The 21,772-nt window shown below is 36.2% G+C and overlaps 1 protein-coding gene across 4 annotated transcripts in view; it reads right to left on the bottom strand.

Annotated features, from left to right (window-relative positions):
- Positions 1 to 21,772, bottom strand: part of MAGI3 (membrane associated guanylate kinase, WW and PDZ domain containing 3) — a 217,128-nt gene that overhangs the window by 49,033 nt on the left and 146,323 nt on the right. For 2 of the 4 annotated variants that reach the window (XM_031457846.2, XM_031457845.2), the window contains exons 4-7: positions 18,098 to 18,307; positions 12,576 to 12,747; positions 9,129 to 9,208; positions 1,128 to 1,185 (exon numbers count right to left, since the gene is read on the bottom strand). In XM_031457846.2, coding sequence (XP_031313706.1) covers positions 1,128 to 1,185; positions 9,129 to 9,208; positions 12,576 to 12,747; positions 18,098 to 18,307 — 520 coding nt within the window. Of the gene's footprint in view, positions 1 to 1,127; positions 1,186 to 9,128; positions 9,209 to 12,575; positions 12,751 to 18,097; positions 18,308 to 21,772 lie in introns of all 4 variants that reach the window. The other 2 variants (XM_010976229.3, XM_031457844.2) reach the window with 1 other exon arrangement.

Here is a 21,772-nt window from a genome sequence, read left to right as displayed (position 1 = left end):
AAACTGCATCATTTTCTTAGGGTACAAGTTAGATCTTAAGAAATGATTCCAAAAATCTCTAACCACAGTGACTCAAGTAACAACTTACACATTAAAGGTTAAGAGTTACAACAGCACTCAGTTACTTACTTTAGGGAAGTGGCATTGGTTTACGGCAAAAAGTGATGAAAAACTAATAAGCGATCGTAAGACTAGAAGATTCTCATGTCTGCTATTTTTCCAGGTAATAGTATCATTTTGCCCTCACTGCCTAGGCAGTTGGTGCAGATTCCTAGTTTCCAGGTAAGTAGTTTCTGATGCAATTATTTGCCTGGTACTAAATGCCTGAGGTCAAAATTCTATCTACATTCAATCCCAAGTACCTCCTCTAAAAATAAAATAAATAAGTAAACCTAATTACCTCCCCCCCCCTAGAAATAAATGAAATAAAATATACTTTAAAAAAATTCTATCTACAGCATCTGGAAAGAAGGCAATCCCAGCAATCACAACAATGTAGCAGTTAGATAAATGAAGAAAAGGAAAGAAAAATTAGATGTTGGCGTTATCCTAATTTCACTGGCTAACACAGGCAGGTGTCTGATGCTCTATTCCAACACAGATTTGTGTTTAAATTTAACCATAACAGCTGTGTGAGAAGCAACTTTCACCCTCCAGAAGAATACTAAGTTTTCTTTGATTAACTCCATGAAAAAGAGAACGCTTTTAATCATATACGTCAAAACTCTGGATCATTATGGTACGATACCCTTAAAGTCCTTCCACTGCTTCAGAACCATGCAGGTGTAGTGTTGAAAGTGACCTTAATAGCTCACCTAGTCCAGTGCCCTTATTTCAGTTTTCTAGCTACTACTTTTCTCTTTAGAGGCTGTGGTAGTAATGATAACAATCCAGCTATTAATCATCTGGGCAAGTTTCCCCAGCTCTCTCTACTTACTTCAAAGCCAACTTCTAGGGAGCCCAGAGTCAGTGAAATAAATGCTCACTGTCCCTATCTTCTCACTCCCCTGGTGGCAAAACCCGAAAGTTGGCTTGCAGAAGCATAAAGTGCTGCATTCAGCATCCCTGAACGGTGTGCAATGAAAGGAAAACGTTTGGGAGAACATTCACTGAGGTAAGACACTTACTCAACATAGTATGTCCCGTACTGAGGGTCCTCTATTTTCTCCCAGCCATAAGGAAGTTCTGCAAATAAAAAAGAATTGAGTGAGATTCCAGTTTCAAAACCAAGAAGAACCGAATTTACCGAGTGAATGGGTGTCTTTTATTTCATTATATTAATATGTGGGAGACAGAAAGCTGAGGGCTCACTTTCAAAGAACAAACGGTTTGAGTCTGAGGATCTTCTTCAAAAGTGAGTGAGTGTCTCAGCAAGTAATTAGAAGCTCAGAACAAAAGGCGACTTTAAACTCAAAGGTGTTTATTAGAATCACAAGCCATAAAAATGCTAATTATTTAAGAAATCACCTGCTATATTTCTTTCATTTAAAAAGCTTGATAGAGCTGATGTGAGACACACCCTATAGTTCAATGCAAGGAGCAGCTGCTGGTTAATTTTTTCACTATTCTACAAAAGATCTGTCAATTATTCCTGCTATCAAATCCTGACCCACTTCTCCCCACAGGAAAGTCCAGCCTTGGATTTTTGCCACTTCAAGTGGGCAACCTAGATTTGCTGAAATTCTAAGAAAATATCTACTTTCCCTTGCATTAACTTGATCTAAGTAACCAAAGGAAAATTGATTTAACTACCACAGTGTCTTGTGTAGAAATTCTACTTGTGCTTGGTAACAAAGAAAAATCTTATGTAGGGTTATTCTGTATTATTCCAAGTAACGGACCAATAAAATAGAACGAGAAAAATTAAAGGTAGTTGAATTTCTGATAATTAAAAAAAAAGTCTGGTCTTTCCAACATAAACTGACCCTGTCAAGAAAGAATCCTCTTTCCCTCCCACTTTGTCTGTTTTCCAAAGTAAAGCTGCTGAAGAATCACTTTATTTGTCAGACGTGGATTAAGTTGGCAGGAATGTTCCTCGCAGGTGGCTTTTAGTGCTATCAATTATACACAGGAGCCCAGCAAGAAAGAATTTTTAAAAAACCTACAGTTGTACACTATGATGACCTACCTATTTATTTTCAATTTCTTTTAGAGTGTTTTTCTGCTATACTGAAACACGTATATCTGTGTGTGTGCACGCACACGCACACACACACACACACACACACATGCACGCACACACAAGACATGCTAGACAGGACACAGGCTCAGGAAATATCAAAGGACTTACCAATTTTATATCATTTAGCTACAGTATGATGTAAAATTTCCATTGTAAGGAACCTGATAAGCTAGACAAACTGTTACGCTTTAATAAAAAGTATTATTCCACATTCAGAATAAAAGGAGAGAACAGATAACAAGCCTCTTGATGAGAAGCTTTGAATCACCTCTACCCCTTTTCTCCAGCATATTTTTTTTCCCTGTGTATGTATATTAATTGGTGATTCTGAAGCTTGGTGAGTTTTTGTGGTTTTCCTTTGAAGGACCAGGCTGAAATATCTGAAGTGGAAAAGATGAGTATAGCTGAGTAACTCCTATGTGAAAACACATCAAAACAACTGAGAAGAACTGGGATGCACTTCAGTTCACTTTGATTCTCCACAGCTATGAAGCCAACGATCACCAATTAAGCAGGTACAATATTTTATGACCCATGTGAGCCATAGAAGAACAAAGAGCATTGCTCATCAGCCATTTCTACAAGGGTTAAGCTGCAACCCACTGCAGTCATGCAGGACAGTGTATTGTGAAAAGAATTCAGAATGAAAACAAAACAAAATGGGATGAGGCACTCTGTGATTTGGATAAATGGGCCCCTAGATAATTAGATACATATCGCAGGAAGAATTTCAATGAACCCAGATCCTTGCATCTTCCTGTACGTAGAAAAGTATTAAGACCATTAACTTGAGAGAGCTGTTCTTGGTGATTAGCAGTCATCTTTTACCAAGATGTATGCTTGACTACATTTATTTCCTAGCCAAAAAATTCATATATATCTGGCTTTTCCTCACCTCTCGAAGCAGTCCCTCAGAGCTACTGAGTAGTGAAAAAACCTCCAACTTACAGCTCTCATGTTGTGCGTTTTTCTTTAAGTCCACACCAAGTAACGGTTAACATGGATAAGAGCAACTGTTGGATTATATCTGTGAAAAATGCTCTATAATAATATTACCAAAGCATTATAATTAGGGATCTTCCACAAAAGAGATATTTTTCTTTAGTAAGACTTTTTTTTGAAATAGCACAGGAAATCAATTGTGCTGCGTAAAGATGAATTCTACAATTGTACCACAATAATTTATGTGATGTCTTTAGAAAATTTGGAAGAATCGGAGGAACTGTAGACAGTTGAAACATTCCACTTGACATCTGAAAAATTCACTAAAAAGGATGTATTAATGCCTAATAAGAATAAAAGATCAACATAAACACATTTCAATGTTAGCATGAAAGTTGAGTCAGCGCTTTAGTTGGCACTTAGAGCAATTAGCAACTAACAGATAAAGTACAGCCCTTTCTTTAGGAGAGTACACAAATTGGTAACTTATTTTCTGGATAACTTGTAGTAATCACTTTACATCCTTACTAGTGACATTAGCCAGTTTTTTTGCAGGGCAGATTCATGCAGATAAAGAAGTGGTTATTATTTGCCCACTTTCGTAAATAAAGGTAATAAAAGCAACACTGAAATGCCTAACAATTTTCTACACTAACCAGTGGATCAATTCATCCACTTTCTTCCTTCTTTTTTCCCCTTCCTTCCTTTTCTTCCTCATGCAAAAATAAAAATTAGAAACAGAACACAGTTCTTGACTCAAGGAGTTCACAGTCTAAACATGAAAATAGAAGAGATCAACGATACAATGAAGATAAACACAAGCTTTTGGGGGAGTGCAGAGCAGTGACACCAACTGCCTGGTAAAGCAGTTATCAAAAAAACCTTCTGAAAGAGGGTGATGTTTGAGCAGTTTTAGAATGCATTGGGATTAGGGAGAGGGAAGCCATTCCACAGATCAAAGAGCACTGAGGCATTACGAATGCCTGGCATTTTCAGTAATTACAGATAATCTGATTGCACTAGAGTGAAGGTTGTATACAAGGGGGCTTGTCTTCTAAACAAGCACCAAATCACATTTCTGGAGTGCTGGGTTAAGGAATTTGGTCTTTTATTTTGACAATGGTGAAACTGATTAAGCTGGACTATGACATGATTAAATATATATTTGAGAAAGATTATGGGCAGCAGCAATAAAAAATGAAATAGATGGTGTGTAATGAGAATCAAGGCAGACAAACAAGAAAATCATTAATAGTCTAGTTAAAAAATTAGGAAGGCTGGAACTAAGGCATTAGTAGTGGAAATACAGAGAAAGACTGGGTAATAGAGACAAGGGAGTCCAAGTAATAGGACTCAATGACTAACATGAAGGTTGACGGAAGAAAAGAGGGGAGGAAGCCAAGATGATTCCCAGATTAATGGCTCTTCTTGCATGAAAATGATACATTGATAATTTGCTGGATACCTACTATGAAAATCGCTGTGGGAATAGGACAGAGGTATTAATTTGGATTTAGAGGCATTTAGGAGACAGATAATATGTCAAAAGTGCCTAGCACCATTGGACACTTAGGAGATGGCAGGTTTTTTAAAGTCAGAATTGACAGAACTTGGTACTTAATTGCAATGAAGAGGACAGGGCAAGGAGAGAATTGAGGATGATAACCAGTTTTAGGCTCACAGAACTGGGAGGATGTGAAGGCATTTGTTGAGGGCAGGTATACAGAAGACTGAGCTCAGTTTGGGAGGGGTTACATTCAAGGGGCTATGCAATATCCTTGTAGAGATATCTAACAGTCTCTTGGAAATATGAACCTCTTCAAAAGAAAGATGTAGGAAGATAAGGATTTGGGAGACACTGCAGTTAAAGCCATGGCAGTGGACAAGATTACCTAGATAAACTGTGAATAGATAAAGATGGAGAACAGAAGCTTAGGAACATTAACAATTTAAGAAGCAGAGAAAGTAAGAATAGTCAGGGGGATGGTGTCAAAGAAGATAGAAGAGAGCAAATGCTTTATAAACTGTCAGGACTAAAGGTAAGTGCTAAAAAGAGCTCACCAAATTCTGCTATCAAGCAGAAGATGACTGGTACCCTAAAGAAAAGCAGATTCACTCCAAAAGGTAGGAGGCAAAATTCAGCACATTGTAGTATTGAAGAGTAAAATAAAAGGTGGAGCCCTTAAGATGAGATAGCCTTTTTTATTCCTCTTTTTTTCCCCCTGGAAGCTTGGTTGTGAAAAAAATTGTGTGAGAACCATGAGGAGAAGTAAGGTCAAGAGGAAATATGTTTATTTACTGCTGAGATAGGAAAGACTTAACCATATTTTTCTATGTTAGAAGCTAAAATTGATTCAAAAGGCAGAACTATTTCCGACACATCAAGCAGCTGACTGGTTCTAAAGCCCATGAATTTCTTTCTTTTCTCTTCCCAGAGTAGGATTTTTCTTATTTAAATATGTGAATTACAATTGTTTTCTCATTGTGGAGCTCTATTCAGTTGATAATTTTCTTTTACCATTCTCTGAGCTCCACAATGACATCGACATTCAATACATTTTAGTAAAAATGCCTTTAGTAAAAAATGTAATCTTTCTTTCATCATAAGAGAAAATGGGTGGGTTGAGAGCAAAATGGATTCCTGATGTTGAATTTTTATGATAACCATTTAACTAAAACATTCATTATTTTATTTGAGTGGATAATAAATATGTACATCAATTAAACCATCAGATACGGTATAAAAACACAGATTCTGAATATCAGAAGACTGGGGAGAAAACGGCAAGTTTTAGAAACCGTAAGGTTTTTCTAGAAGATTTTAAATGTCCAGCAGGATGCAAACAATATCTTAGAACTATAAAAACTTATATTTAAAATATTATCATTACTATCCCCTTTTGTGCATCTACTCTGTGCAAAGGACTAGGGAGACTGTCAGTAAGTTAGAGATAGTCTAGTCTGGACATAGCCTATTGTGGGGCTATTTCTCCCCTATTCAGGGAGGAGACAAAGTACACGGCAAAAGTGGCAAAGACTGGCTGAGCATAAAATAGGCAGGCTAGAGGTTCCGAATTTTTGGGTCCCCACAGGGAAATACAGGTGATGTTAGAAAGGCATACCCAGTTATGGGGGTGAGAGAGTAGCCCTTACAGTCAAAGGTTTTCAACATTCCCAGAATGCTGAGTATAATTTTGGTTGCTCTGTCTTAAGAAAGATATAATCAAGATGACCATCTAATGTGGACATTTTTGAAAGTAAAAGGGGACACTACTAATAATTATGCTGGGACAATAGGAATAAGCTGGGTTAGTCTTGGGCCAACCGAGATACATGGTCACCCATGTAAAGAGCATTAGAGAGACACATTCATCCAGAGGAACAGTTTGAGTTTCTTTGAGCCCCTTTACTTCGTTTTCTAAGGAAGAAAGAATATCTTATCTGACTGGTGAGTTTTAAAGAATGAATTCAATATGCTTGGCTCAGGGCCTCTTGGAATCTCTTGCTGTTTTGGATGTCAGCCTGCCTGCAGAGAGGGTGTAACTGCGTCTATACACCATGCCTGCCTTGTGGGAGGAAGCATACAGCTGAGCACCGAGACCAGAGGTTGAGTGCTTAAGTCTGCCTCTTGTAGGGTAAAAATGGTAAGCCATATAGGGGCAGAGCTAAAGCCATGTTCACTTATTGGCTGGCATTCTAACCTCATCTCTGATTCTTGTGTCTTATTTCTCTACTGACTCCTAATTAGTAAATGAAGACAGAATTATTACTTATTGCTTCCCCTAGAACCTTAAAGAGATTTAAAAAACATTTTCAAGAAGAGTGACCAGGGGAGAGGGTATAGCTCAAGCAGTAGAGCACAAGCTTAGCATACACAAGGTCCTGGGTTTAATCCCAGTGCCTCCTCTAAAACTGAAAAAATAAGTAAGTAAACCTAAGTACCTCCCTCCCACCCCAAAAAAGTAAAAACAAACAAACAAAAAAGGATGGCCAAAATAATCTAGGAGATAGAATAGCTTCTTTCCTTTTTTTCCTTTCTTTCCCTCCTCCCCTCCTTCCAAATATTTAAGTCCTTACTGAAGGGGTATATATAGATAAGACAAAATCATTGCTCTCACAGAGTATAGGTATCTAGTTACAATGCAATACGTAGTAAGTGCTACAATAGGAAAATGCATATGGTATAGCTGAGCACAGAGGAGGGAACACCTAATTCTGACCTGGAAGAGAATGACAGAGGGGGCTACAAAGAAATTATACTTTAGATTTGAGCTTAAAAGGATAAGCAGGTATGAGCCAGGCGGACACAGGGAATAAGGCTGGTTTCTGGAAGAAGAAGGTGCTTATTCAATGATTAAAAAGTCAGTTTAAGTGCTTGTTCAAGTATAAAATTAGAGTTTCAGCAATTGCATGAGCCTGTATAACCATCACCCCAAACAAGGTGGAGAACATATCCACCATTCCAGAGAATTATTTCAATTCATCCCACCTCCCTCCTCCCCCCTCATTTTCTGACTTCTAACAGCATAGATGAGTTTGCCTGCTCTTAGGCTTTAAATAATAATTTTTGCTTATGGAGTAAGGTATAGTTGAAGTTCATTTCTCCTTATGAATGTCTAGTTGTTCCAGCACCATTTGTTAGAGGTTTTCTCCCCCTTATTGAACTGACTTGGCACCTTGGCTGCAAATTAAGTAACCACATATTTCTAGATTCTCTTGTCCTGTTCTGCTGATCCATTTGTCTATCCTTCTGGCAATACCACACTCTTGATTACTGTATCTTTATAGTAAGTCTTCAAATCTGGCAGCCTAAATCCTTTATTTTTGTCTTTTTCAAAGATTGGTTAACTAGAGTCTCTGAATTTCTTTATATGTTTCAGAACCAGCTTCTCAGTTTCTTTAAAAAAGACTTTAGAATTTTGATTGGGATTGTATGGAATCTAGATATCAATTTAAGGAGAATGGACATTATTAACAATATCGTGTCATCCAATCTATACAGTACATCAATAAACATAGCATATCTCTTTAATTATTTTAAGTCCTCATTAATTTGTTTCAGTGATGTTTTGTAGTTTTTAGCATAGAGACTTGTACATCTTTCAGTAGATTTGCTCCAAGGTATCAATTTTTAAAAATACAAATAAATTTTAAATAATTTCACTTTTGAATTGTTTAGCCCTAGAAAAATTCTTAATATTTTGATCATGCTGAACAAAGTATGTATAAATTCTGCTTAAATTTTTTCATAAATCGGCATTCGATCTCTAGGAGGATTATCTGAATCTCATTCTAATCCACTCATTTTTTAACCACGGTAAATAATTTCTGATGAATAATACAAAATGAACACAAATTTTATTCATCTACACCCTATATTCAAGAAGGTACAGCAAACATTTTGGTTGGGGTAAATTCTAAACTTCTTTGTAAGACTATACTACTAAAGAGAACCTGTAATACAGAAGGCAGACAAGCATTATTATCTAATGACTCTTAGAGAAATAATTTTTCTACTAAGCAATAAAAATTGTGTGTGGAGTGGGGGTATATTAGAGACTCTCACTGAGTTTCTCTTGCTGCTCTAAATGTTGAAGGATTAGAGATACTAGTGATCCTAAATTAAATATATTTTTGAGGAGTTAACACCCATGATGAGTCTACCCTGTGGTTGAGAATGTACCTAATTTATTAAAATATTTATTTAGAGTTTTAAAAGTTTGTCTTTAAAACAAATGTAAATAAATGGCAAATCTATTTTTATTCAAAAAAATTTTTAAGGATTTAATTGTATAGTTCTCAAAAAAGAGGAGAAATAAAGTCTTATAAAATCAGATGCAATGACATAATGACCAGAATCACTTGATGATGATATCCACCCACTGCTTATGTGCTTCTGCACTCTATGGTTTGTCTAGGGTTTTGGAAAACTCACTGTCTAAACCAGAAGAGCAAGAAGGGATTAAGAGAATAAGTATGGTATAAAAGGCTTCTGAATCTCTACCTCCATCTTCACAGTCTTCAGGGGCTTTGGCTTTCTTACAAAGACGAGGATCCAACCAGGTGGTTGTCTTGGTATTGTGGCTGTAGAATAAAGATTTCAATTAGAAACAGTAAAATAAGGACGGAGGAAAGTTCTTCAAAAGCAGAGATGAAAAGTGACTAAAAGATATATGTTTGAAAATTTATCTCCTATAGGCTTCATCTGTATCCCTCTGATTCAATAGTCCTGTTGTTCTCAGTCTATTACTTCAAAACTGTCATAAAGGAAAGGTAATGCCAGGCACACTAATTTGAGAATGAAGACTTTAAAGAAGGGACAAGATGCCAAGTGTATAAAAACAGATGCTTATTTAAGCCATCAAAAATGTTTCAAAGGGTGGGCACATGGCCCCATACTGTGCATTATCTTAGCCAAAAAAGCTGCCCTGAAAACCTTGTTTACTTGCTGGCTGAATTCCTTCCTCTCTCCCTTCAAAAAACACTGTTTCTCGAGTTTCTGTGATGTGTGGGCATTGTGCTGGGGCCTGGGAATACAGAGATGAACAGTCAGACAGAGCCTCAGTCCTCACTAGGACTCTTTAAAATAAAATAAAGTTAAATAAAATAAAAGAAAGTTTTAAAGAGACTGTTTCTGCAACATGCAAGTAAAAATGATGGGTACAGTAAAACCCAACTCTACAAAAATAAGTTTTCGTCAATATGGGTCATATATTTAATGGGGAAAAAAAGGTGGAACAAAAAGATGCCCCTCGCCCCTTTTTATGAAATAGGCCACAGAAATTTTGAAAGAGGAAAGTCTTGGGTGGGGGAGGGCATAGCACATGCTTAGCATCCACAAGGTCCAGGGTTCAAGCCTTGGTATTTCCTCTAAAAATAAATAAGTAAACCTAATTACTTCCCCCCTAAAAAATAAACTAAAAAAAAAAAGAGGAAAGTCTGTTTGCTTCCGATTAGGTCACCATGCAGTTAATACTAGTGCTAAAACAAAACTATCATACTGCTATCATATTAAGTCTCTCAAATATGAGGACATTAAAGAAAGAAAAAACCTAGAAGAAAATATATAAGAAGGCAACAAATTGTAAATCTAAAGTTATTATCAAAACACTGAGAATAACAATGTGAACAAATGATCTCTTCTTGGTGTCTTCAGCTTGAGATTAACTCACTCATCTCCACAGTGACCACTTTGAGGAAATGAAGCCAGTGGCTTCAAGGACTAAATCACATCTTCTATACCTTTTCTAACTGTTGAGCTACTTACAGGGCGAGCTAGGCAGTCGCTTCCTACACGTTGCCAGGTATGATACTCGTTGGTAGGCTGTGGTAGGAACACTTTTTTTGTAAGCTGAATAATGAACAATCTAAGCAAGAGAAATTGGGATTGTTTCTAGAAAGTCTGTGTTACCCATTCGGTCAAAGAGATAATTTCCCCAAACTAAAACCAGTTATATCAATTTTAGCCAAATAAAAATGACCAGGACTCTAAAGAGGCCTAGGAGCATACAGAAGAAAAAAAAATCATGGACATATCTAGCTAAATCAAATTCAAAATTGCTACTTCAGAACAGCTTAACTTTGGATCCAAAGATAAAAAAATTTTACTGCTAAATTAGCAGATGTAGGCAATCTGCTAGGATTTTACTCAATATTTCCCAAGGTAAAGGAACGCCCATGGGGGCTATACCCAAAACAAAAGAGCTAAAGACTGTAGACCTGTATTAATATTCTCTTCTTACAGGCTCATGATTTAACAGCAGCAGTAACACAGACCAAACACATTAGCTACAGCAAACAGGAGAGTTTTTTTTTTTTTTTTTTTTATCTAGCAGCACCTAATATTCAGCTATATTCTGGATATTAATCCCTTACTAGACATATGGTTTGCAAATATTTTCTCCTATTCCATAGATTCTTTTTTCACTCTGTTGATTGTTTCCCTTTGCTGCACAGAAGTTTTAAAGTCTGATGCAGTTCCATTCATCTGTTTTTGTTTTTGTTGCCTAGGCTTTGGTGTCATATCTGAGAAGCCTTTGCTAAATTCATTGTTATGAAGCTTTTCCCCTCTGCATCTTCTAGGAGTTTTATAGTTTCAGATCTTATATTTAGGCTTTTAATACATTTTAATAATGTTCACCTATAAAGACATTTCTTTTATAAATTCTCTCCCCTGCCCCCAGAATGTGCTAACTTATCTCTGTTTGCAAGGTGAAGTACTGTCAGATTCAATGTCTCATAATGTGCTTCTACAGATTTCCTGGTCTCTTTTAGTGACTCTACATCCTACTTGAGGATTTAGTTCTAAAATCAGCATCAAAGTCAAAAGTCAAAATTACTCTTAAAAAATCCCTTAAATTGTCCACAGAGAAGAGCATACCTGACTTTTCCATTTTGTAATATCCTGATCATTAATGTTTACCTAAATGTATAATGTAATTAATAAGGTAATATATATGGTAAAAATAACATCATGTCTATAAAATCTATATCTTTTAAACACTAGAATCTCACTTTGTACAGCAAGATGCTCACTCTATGGGAAGACTGTGGAATTTGGGACCAACTGAGGAAACAGATTCAAGTCTCCTACCCCTAATTCATTTCCAAGAAAATATATGTTCTTTGGGTATAGTGTCCAGCCCATAAGATTTTAATTGTTATTTACTTATTATATTCTATGATTTTACTAAATTCATATTTTACCTCTGGGAAAACTACTTTAGAGAGAATTATAGCTACATGGGAATATAAATACTTCATAATCAAACTTCTAATAAATTATTTGTATAATATATTTGTATAATTATTTATATAATATTTGTTCTCAGGCGCAAACAATGTAAAATTTTAAGTTGTGTAAATACATATGGTACCCTATATCTCTATAAATATATTTACATTAATAGTGCTTTTCCATAGAGTAATTTTATTTTTTGTGAATTTATATTGTATCATTTGCTCTAAGGATCAGTGATATTTTCCTCCTATGCTATTTAAATACATTCAGCTCAAACTGAATACATTAAACTCAAACTCTAGGTCTGAAAATATTCAGCTCTGATAAAAAAATATGGCCCCCTTCCAAATGCTGGTAATTCATGAAATGCTCATTAAGTTGGACAATCTACCCAAAAGGTTTAGAAAAAAAAAAAAAGAGCAAAGCAAAATACCTTTTATTCCTTGCATTTTTCATTATTAGTGATAAATCTGCTTTTAATCCTCCTGTTTTTATAAAACCAGAGGTCAAATACACTATTCCTTTATCCAAATCAAATAAAATGAAATATCATCCAGGCAAATAGATTAAGAATCAACTATAGCTTGCATGAAAAATATTTTTAAAGAAATAGAAAAGAAATGGAAGCTTTGTGAAATGAGGTCAAGAAAAATTTAAGGACAAGTCTCACAGTGACAGGGCACATGAGAAAAGATACAGACACTTGCTTACTCAATGAAGTAGATCATCCCCGTGTCAGTGTAGGCCATTTCCCAGTTTTTGGGCAGTGGTTCCAGATTCTCATCTCTCATATAATTTCTAAAGTCCATGGAACTATTCGTTTGATTGTAACTTGGGACGGTCTTCATCCAATCAGATGACTCAGAATGCCTCTCTCTGTTCTCTGCTATTTAAATAGAAGTATGAAAAGTAGGTAGTTATATTCTCTTCAAATAGCCCTATTTCTAACAAAATGCCAAAGTATATTGCAAATTTCCTTGTCTATTATGTTCACATTCTGCTATAATTGTTGAGAAAACAAATAAACATATTGATTTTGTTTTTCCATTTGCCTAAGTGACATTAACCCTGTATAACACCTCTGATACTAGTCTGGGAAAGAAGCAAAAAACAACACTAGAATCAATTCCGTGTGTACTAAACATATGTCAATCAATATAATACTAACCATAACCATCACAGCAGCACTCATATAGTTCCTTTTATGTGCCAGGCTCTACTTTAAGCACTTTACAAATATTAACTCATAATCCTCACAGCAACCCTGTGAGTATATATTATTACTATTGCCATTTTATAGATGAGGAAACTAAGGCAGAGAAAGGTTAAGTTAATTTTGTCAAGGTTACACAGCTAATAACCAGGAAAACTAGGATGTGAATTTAAGTGGTCCATGCTCTTAACTGCTATAACAAGCTGTCTTGTACACATTTAACATGTGCCTTTAAAATAATACTAATTAAAAAAAATTAAACTCAATAGACTTCCTGTTATTAAATACAATTCTCTGTTGGTGACATTAAAATCCTTTCAGAGCCCGAAAGTCCACAAGTAGGTTAAGAATACTAAAATGTGGTTACTCTCTAGGGAGTTCACAATTTATGCACTTAAAACTCATTTCTAGCAGGGAGGCTATAGCTCAGTGGTAGAATGCCTGCTCAGCATGCACAAGGTCCCGGGTTCAATCCCCAGCACCTCCATTAAAATAAATAAATAAATAAACCTAATTATCCCCTCTAAAAATAAAATAAAATAAAAACATAACAAAAATTTTTAAAAGAAAGAAAATTTAAAAAAAACCCAAAACCTCATTTCTAGAGCTTAAAAGATAATATAACTGTAATAACTCCAAACTGCAGGCAATGCCTCAGAATCAGAGACTCTTAGAAGAGACCTTAGGTATCATTATATGTCATTCCTTACAGTACTTCCACTCCAACCATCATTTATCCAATCAAGTTCTATAATCCATTAATCCTACTACTTATTACCTTTCACTGTTCCTCACCTCCATCCATGCCCTAGCCATGTCCCCACTGCACTGCCCTACTTACCCAACTTAAATTCCATTATCAACCACTACAGTCACTCCCTTGTAAATACTCCTGATTTCTCTGTCCCATCCTTACTTCATCATACTTGCCTGACTGAACTATAATTCTGCTTAAATCTCACTCTCCATCTACTCTTTGCCAGTACATGTAGGTGAACACAGGAAACACTATTTCACTTTTAATTCATGATCACTAATCGCAAGAAGTTATTCAATGATGTATGACAATCATAGGGCATTTCTTTAGTTCATTCACCCTAACACTCCCCTGGATAACAATTTCATACCTTCCTTCTCTACTTCTGCCTCATCCCTAATCTCATTTGATGACCTTGGTTCCTGTTTCACAGAGAAAAGAGAAGCAAGCAGAAGAGAACTTCCACAAATTCCCACCATCGTATTTACACAGCAATTCTGCCCCTTTACTCCACCTACCATTACTATGGTAGAACTCTCTGTGCTTCTAGCAGATACCTCTAACCCCTCCTGCCCACAGCAACTCTCTCTCGTCACCAATCTTTCTTACCTAGTAGATCATATCCACCCACATAAAAACAAGTTATTTCTCCATTCATTAAAAGGAAGTTAAACAATTCTCTTTCCCCTCTAGCAACCATCTCATTTCTCTCCTTTTTACAACAAACCTCCTTGAAGAAGTTTTCATTTTTCCATTTATTTCTAGAACTGACTCCAACAATCCTTTGATCTCTCATCAATAAAACTGTTCTTATCAAGGATGATCTATCAATCATCTCCACATAGCTAAGCCCAATGATCAATTCTCAGCGCCCATTTTGCTTGAGCTATCAGTAGCTTCTGACATGGTGGATCATGCCCTTGCTTGAAACTCTCTTCCCCTGGCTTCCAGGACACTACACTCTCCTGGTCTTCCTTCTAACTCACTGGCTCTTCTTGGGCTCCCTAGTCTCCATATAATCAGAGTGCCTTCTGAGAGCTCAGTCCTTGGACCTCTTCTCTTTCTACACTCACCCTCTGGGTAATCTCATGCAGTGTCACTGCTATATAAGCTCTATAGGCTGATGGTGTCCAAACATATATCTTTAGACCAGAACATAGACTTTTCAATCCAACTTCAAACATGACATTTCCATTTGTGTATCTAATGGACATCTCAAACTTAAATATCCCAACCTGAGCTCCCTTTCCCAACCCAAACTGACTCCTCATAAAACCTTTCTCACCTCAATACATGCAACTCCATTCTTCTAGATAGTCAGGTTAAAACCCTTGGAGTGATCCTTGACTCTGCTCTCTCATACCTCATGTCCAGTCTGTCAGTGAATGTTACTGGTTCAGGCCACTTCTTACCTCTCATATTTTCATTAGGTCTAAGCCACTATTTTTCACTTAAATTACTGCAATAACCTCCTAACTAGCACCCCTGTTTATGCCCAATACTACCCTCCTACTGCCTATTCTCAATATGGTAGCCAGAACAAGCCTGGTCAGACCTGTTTTATCATGGTACTCTTCTACTCAAAACCATATAATGGCTTCTCATCTAAGAATAAAAAGCAGAATTCTGCCAATGACCTCTAAGATCCTATATAATATGTATTTCCACCACTGCCGTCAATCATTATCTGACTGACCTCACTGTTTACTGTTCTATTCTATCCCCTTCCAGCAGTCTGCCCCAACCATGTATATCGTATCGCCCACATTGTATCCAGCTACATTGGTTTCCTTGCTGTTGCCTGAATAATGCCAGCACGCTCCCACCTCAGGGCATTTGTACTTACAATTCTCTCTGGCTGGAACGTTCTCTTGTAAGATACTTTGAGCTTATTCCCTCACGTCTTTCAATGTCCTCTTCTCAGTGAGTTCTTCTCTGACACTTTTATCTAAAATTGCAAAACGTGGCCACCACTACTTTTTATCCTTCTCCTCCTCTGCTTTTTCTCTTTAGCACCATCTGACATACTACACGTTATTCATTTATGTTGGATAAGTATGTGGCTCTCACCAGAAGGTAAAGTTCACAAAGACAGGGGGTTTTGTCTGTTTTGTTCACTGCTTTATTCCCAGCTTTTAGAACAATGCCAAGCACTTAGTAGCCTAGTAAGTGCTTAGTAAGTATTTGCTGAATAAATCATTTGAATGAAACACATGATTTATTCTCTATGCAGAAGAAGTGATAGAAATTAAAAGGCACTCCAAGTATAAATCAATCTGGAGGGGAGCTCTGTTCTTAGGATTTAAATATGCTGGAGAAAAGCAAAAGCACCTATATGAGCCATAATGCTTTTCTGAATATAGTTTCAAGAGACTGCATAAAGGAGTTTCCTTAATAGCTAATAATTTGAAAATGTTGTTTAAATAACACCACCTCTAAGAAAAAATTTTACCATTATTACATAACACGTGTCATCCTGTTTGGGCACATTAGCATTCCTATGTCAATTCTTCAGCGAGACACAATAATATACATATCGGTACATACAAGCAAATCTCTACCTATCCTCTCCAACTTCCATCCCCAACCATTTCCCAAGTTCTCAAAGTAGGGACTCTAGTCCCACAAAGCAATACACAAAGCACATTTCCCAACTTTGAATAAGTTAACAACTATGGTTAGTACTTATTCAGAAAACACTAAGGACTGTGAGCATGCCTTTTATTATTTTTTCATTAAAATATTCTGAATATTTTCTGTTACAAAGAAATATATAATCCAGTGGAAGTGTCTTACGGTATCTACACACAGAGAGAGTACACAAACTGCCTCCCACACACTCTTGGATGCATTCCCTTTAAATATTAACATTAAAGGTTATGTAACATCTGGTTTAACAACTGGCTTACATGACAGGCATAAACTATGGAGATTATAGATACATTTACCTCCAAGGGAACTGTAGTGGTCACTGAAAGGCTCTGCATCAGGAAGTTAAAAAAGGGCACTTTCTTTTCCTTCAAATTAAGAATGTATAAATTCCCATATTGGGATGGAGTCAAGGTCTCTAATCCCAGTTTTAGGCATTTTAAAATGTTAACAGACCTAATTTTGTGGGCGAGCAAAACTGAAATCAACATCAAAAGACTCCAGGATATGATGATTTCCCTTAATGATCCCTAAAGAATTAGACATGAATTCACCTAAACCTTTTTAGAGCTGTTTTTACTCAAATATACTGGTGTAATTCATTGAACATACATGTGACATAACTATGTGAGGTGTTAGAACTATAAAACAGGTCTCGCACTCTGGAGGGGACACAAGCAATGAATGTATTACAACCAGAGATACAATATATACAGCAAATTTTAATAACTGATGAAGGAAAGCATTTGAGAACATAATATGGTAATGTATTGTGCAAATTTGGGGATATGATCAAATTCATTCATTTACCAGGTACCAATAAAATATTTTTTAGTTTCTACTATGTGCCAAGCACTGTTTATGGTTCAAGGGCTACAACAATGAAGAAAACAAACAAAAATTCCAGCCCTTATGAAGCTTATATTTTACTGTTTTTAATGGAATTATTATAATAGCACTGAAATCAGTTCTGCTGTGATTCTGTGGTTTCCTATTTATACTCTTAATTATAATTATAAGTATAAGAATCTCTTAAGCAGTCAATACATTATTTAGGGGTACTCAAAAGGTGGATTCTCTACCCTTAAATTTCTATTGGTTTTGCATTTAATGAAAAATATGACAGTCAAGTTTGGAAATTTTCTTTGAGTGATTCAAAATCTAAAACTCAAAATATTGCTAAGAAACCTTTCAGATAATTTTTATTAGCATATCTCCACATCTCTGTATTTTGTTTTGTTTGAAGGCTGTATCTTAAAACATCTACATTTTGTTCATTTTCTGTAAAGTAGGACTTAGGCCAACAAAACTCTCATATTCAAGCATCAGAAATGAATCTCAAATCTTTTAAGCTTCAGGGTAATGGCATATATATAGTATTACTAATGAGAGCTTATAACTGATTTATCAAAACTGCCACTTGGGGAGCTCACGTCAGCTCACAAGACAGAGGTACACTTTGTTTCACACAAAACCTTGAAAAAAAAAAACAAACCCTTAGAATCCCATACTTGCTCTGCATTTGCTCTGTGAAAAATTTTTACTACTTCCAATTCAGTGTCATGTTACAGTCAACCTGGAAGATCAGTTTAAGTTGTTCATCTATTTACTAACCTGCATTTCCACTGCCATTGACAGCTTCCTTGTCTTCATCTTCTTCCTCTTCAGGAAGAGAGCTGTCCATTCTTTCCATCTTGCTGACAGATGTGGTTCGTTTTCTTTGGGATTCTGTGTCAAACTCATTATCAAAGAGGACCTGATCAACCGGATCTGGCTGGAAAGGGCTGGGCTCTGCTGGAGGCTTGGGAGTTCCATAGAAGTTTCCTGAAGTGGAGAAAATAACAGCAGCTGAAAGTACTGATGCTGACTTGAGAGTCAGAACAATATGACCTAGTGTACGTCTCTGCCCTGTTACCTTACACTGAAGTTTTTGAATACCCACCATCGGCCAAAAGGAGGCACAAACACTTTTTCTTGGGAGAGGAGGAGGTAGAGAAACCAGAAAGAACTAATTTCTCAAGTGCTCTTCACCACATATTATCTAACATTATCTAACATTTTAAGACTACTTGTGCTAAGGCCAGGAAGCTGACTTTACACGTATGTAGGTTATTTATTCCTACTAGGCTTGCTTTGCATGGGTTCTATACTAGGGTCTAATTTGTGAATTTAAATGCGTCAGTGTTCTCATGTAAGACTAATTGGCATAAAAAGTGGGAGTAAAGGAGTAGAAAACTAACTCAAATAAATTTGTTCTGATGTGTAACATAATGAACTATTTTGGTAAAATAAGGAAATAGGCAGGCAAAGGATAAAGCTCAGAACCAACCAGTCTGTTGGTGAAATGTAAGCTGTTCATATAAAAGTAATTTTTAAGTTTTTCTGAGCATTTTAATGATATAATTTTATCTGACAGTGAATAGAGACTTTATTAGCATAATATTGGCTTACTCTTAGGAAAGCAAGAAACACTTTAACTTTAATATGTTAAGTCTTGAAAGCCAACCATTTTTGCAGTAAAAATGAAATGTCCCAGAATAGAATGGAAACAACTGAGTATCTTCTCTATTTGCCACGTGGTCTCCACTAGGCAGCCACATACAACAGGCAAGTACCCAATGGGTCGAGCTACATTAACAGTTTGTGGCTCTTGCTAGTTTTGACCTTACATCAATCACTGTACTGATGCTACAGAAAGATAAGTATGGCCAGGGAGTAAAATACTCATGATCTTCGTCGTCTTTTTTTAAAAATCACATCTCTTAATCAAATTCCTTGACTCATAAGGAGGTAATTAAGATGCTCAATTCACACAAGGTAAATTGATGGGGTACATGATGGATTATGTTTCCTGGACAAAAAAAAAAAAAAGTATAGTTTGTTTACTGTATCACTGAGGCAAATCTATAAAAAACATGGTTTACATTAAGTCTTGCATGCTTTCAGGGGGAAAGTATTAAGATAAATTCTTTGGAAACTTGACCTTGAGCAGTAATTGTCAGTAGAATGATCAAGACAAAACAACGGAATCAAACTAATTTGATTAGACTTTTCAACTACATCTTGCCTCCCCACTCAACTACTCCCTTGCTTCCAAATCCATGTTTGAAATAGAGTTACTCCTGTCATGCAGATGGATGCAAAGGTCTATATTAAACAGTCTAAGAGGATATCTGCAAACTTTCTGGCCCATAAGTAATGCAAGAAGCCAATGAAAAAGCCAGTGCACACTTCTCTGGGGGAGTGGGAGTGGAGATGCTCCGAGCAGAGGGGACTAGGAAGCTCTAGGATCTCTCTCTCTCTTTTTTTTTTTTTTTCTGCATGATGTCCAATAATCACACTACCAAGGAATCTGGATATACCATGACCAAAGTAAAAAGTCTACTTTTTTCTAAGGATGATAGTTTTACAGGAAACACTAGAGACACAGTTTACTGTGTATTCTTAGTAACACTTATCTAATTCTAGGAGATTTAGCTTTTTTCTAGGGTGAAAATAGAAAATTTCAGGATATTGTGATTGTTATATCCATCATCACTGATTAGAGTTTAAGACTTTGTAATAAATTTTGGCAGTTTCCTTATTTTAAAAAAGTATTGGCTTAGATTAAAAAAGAAAACTAGCATTGCTCATTAGTAAATTAGATCTACTTTTCTTGAGTTATTGGTAAACATCAAGATTTCAGATACAGGAAAGCATAGAATTCTGAGGTTTGTGAACCTTGACTATAGTTATTCACAGTTATTTTTCTTCTTTCTGAAGACTTTTAAATTTTTATAATTCAACAATCAACTATTAAATATTTTAAACCTATATAAAAGTCCCAGACAATAGTGTTACTATTTATAAGTAAGTAACTTATTTATTTACACATCCCCAGATACTAACTTTTGCCAGGATCCTTTCAGGTCTCCCTTTTTTCCCTCTTTAAGGGCATACATACATGGTCGCATATACAATTACAGCCTTAATTTCCAGTCTCGGTCCTTCCCACTCTCTCCCTGAATTATCCTAATGTTGGTGTATGTCATGTCCCTGCATATTGTGTCCATCTAGGACAAATGCATATACACACATGACATATAAATACTATCGTTTTAATAAAAGCTTCATAGAGTGTTTATAATATTTCATATCTTTTTTTCTAAACAGTGTACTGTATGTATCCTTTTGCAACCTTCTTTTTACACAACTGTACTTCTAAGACTTATTCCTGCTGGTACATTGAGACTCTAGTTCATCTAACTGCTATACAGTAGTCCATTCTTATGAATACATTAAAATGTATTTTACTCATTGTCCTACTAAAAGGGAGTTGCTTCCACTCTCTCATTGTTTCAAATAATGCTGTAATGACTGTTCTGGTGCATGTCGACATGTGCACATAAAAAAGGGTTTTCTAGAGCAGGCATCCAGAGAGGGCACTGCTGGGTCAGAGCTACATGCATCTTTGAATTTACTAGCTATTGCCAAGATGTTCTCCAAAGGGGCTGTATTATTTATATTCTCACCAGCTGTGTATGGGAGTTTCCATTTCGCACAATTATCAGACTTTAAAATTTCTGTCAATCTGACAGGTGTGAAATGATGGATGACTATTATTTCAATCTGCATTTCCTTTGAATTGAACACACGGTAATTAAGTACACGGAATAGGCCACTTTGTCACATACCACGTTCTTAACAGAAGAAAATGTAGGAGAGTATCTTTGTGATCAAAGGGCAGAGAAGGACTTCTTGCAGAAAACTTCAAAGCACAAATCATAAGGAAAAATAAATAAATCAGACAAAGGTTAAGGATTTCTGTCTGATGAAGACACACAGAAAAAGGTTATTAGGTGACAGAATGGGAGAAAATATCTATAGCCAATAAGGGATTAATATCTAAGTAAATATCTAAGTATCTAAGGCATGTCTGCAAACTGGAATGTGACTGAGATCCCACTTTTAAAAAAAATGGACAAAGCAAATGAATAGGCAATTTTCAGAAGTCCAAAAAACTTACAAGCATATGAAAAGCTGCTCAAACTCTCCGACTATCAGAGAAACTAAAATTAAAACGACTTACCACTTCTACAACCATCAGACTGGCAAAATTATAAAGCTGGATAATGCCAAGTGTTGATGAGAATGTGGAGTCACTGCTACAGAACCAAGCCCCAGGGCACTGCTGGTGGGAATACAGCCTGCAGACCTAGCCAGAACTACTGTACCAGATTAACTATACGTAGCTCTTATAACCTAACAATTCTACTCCTGGATGTATATTCCGAAGACATTATCACACAG

This window comes from Camelus dromedarius, chromosome 9 (genome assembly GCF_036321535.1).
Source record: "Camelus dromedarius isolate mCamDro1 chromosome 9, mCamDro1.pat, whole genome shotgun sequence".
Lineage (NCBI taxonomy): Eukaryota > Metazoa > Chordata > Mammalia > Artiodactyla > Camelidae > Camelus > Camelus dromedarius.
Note: the sequence above shows the minus strand (reverse complement) of the source record. Positions and strands in the feature narration are given on the sequence as shown.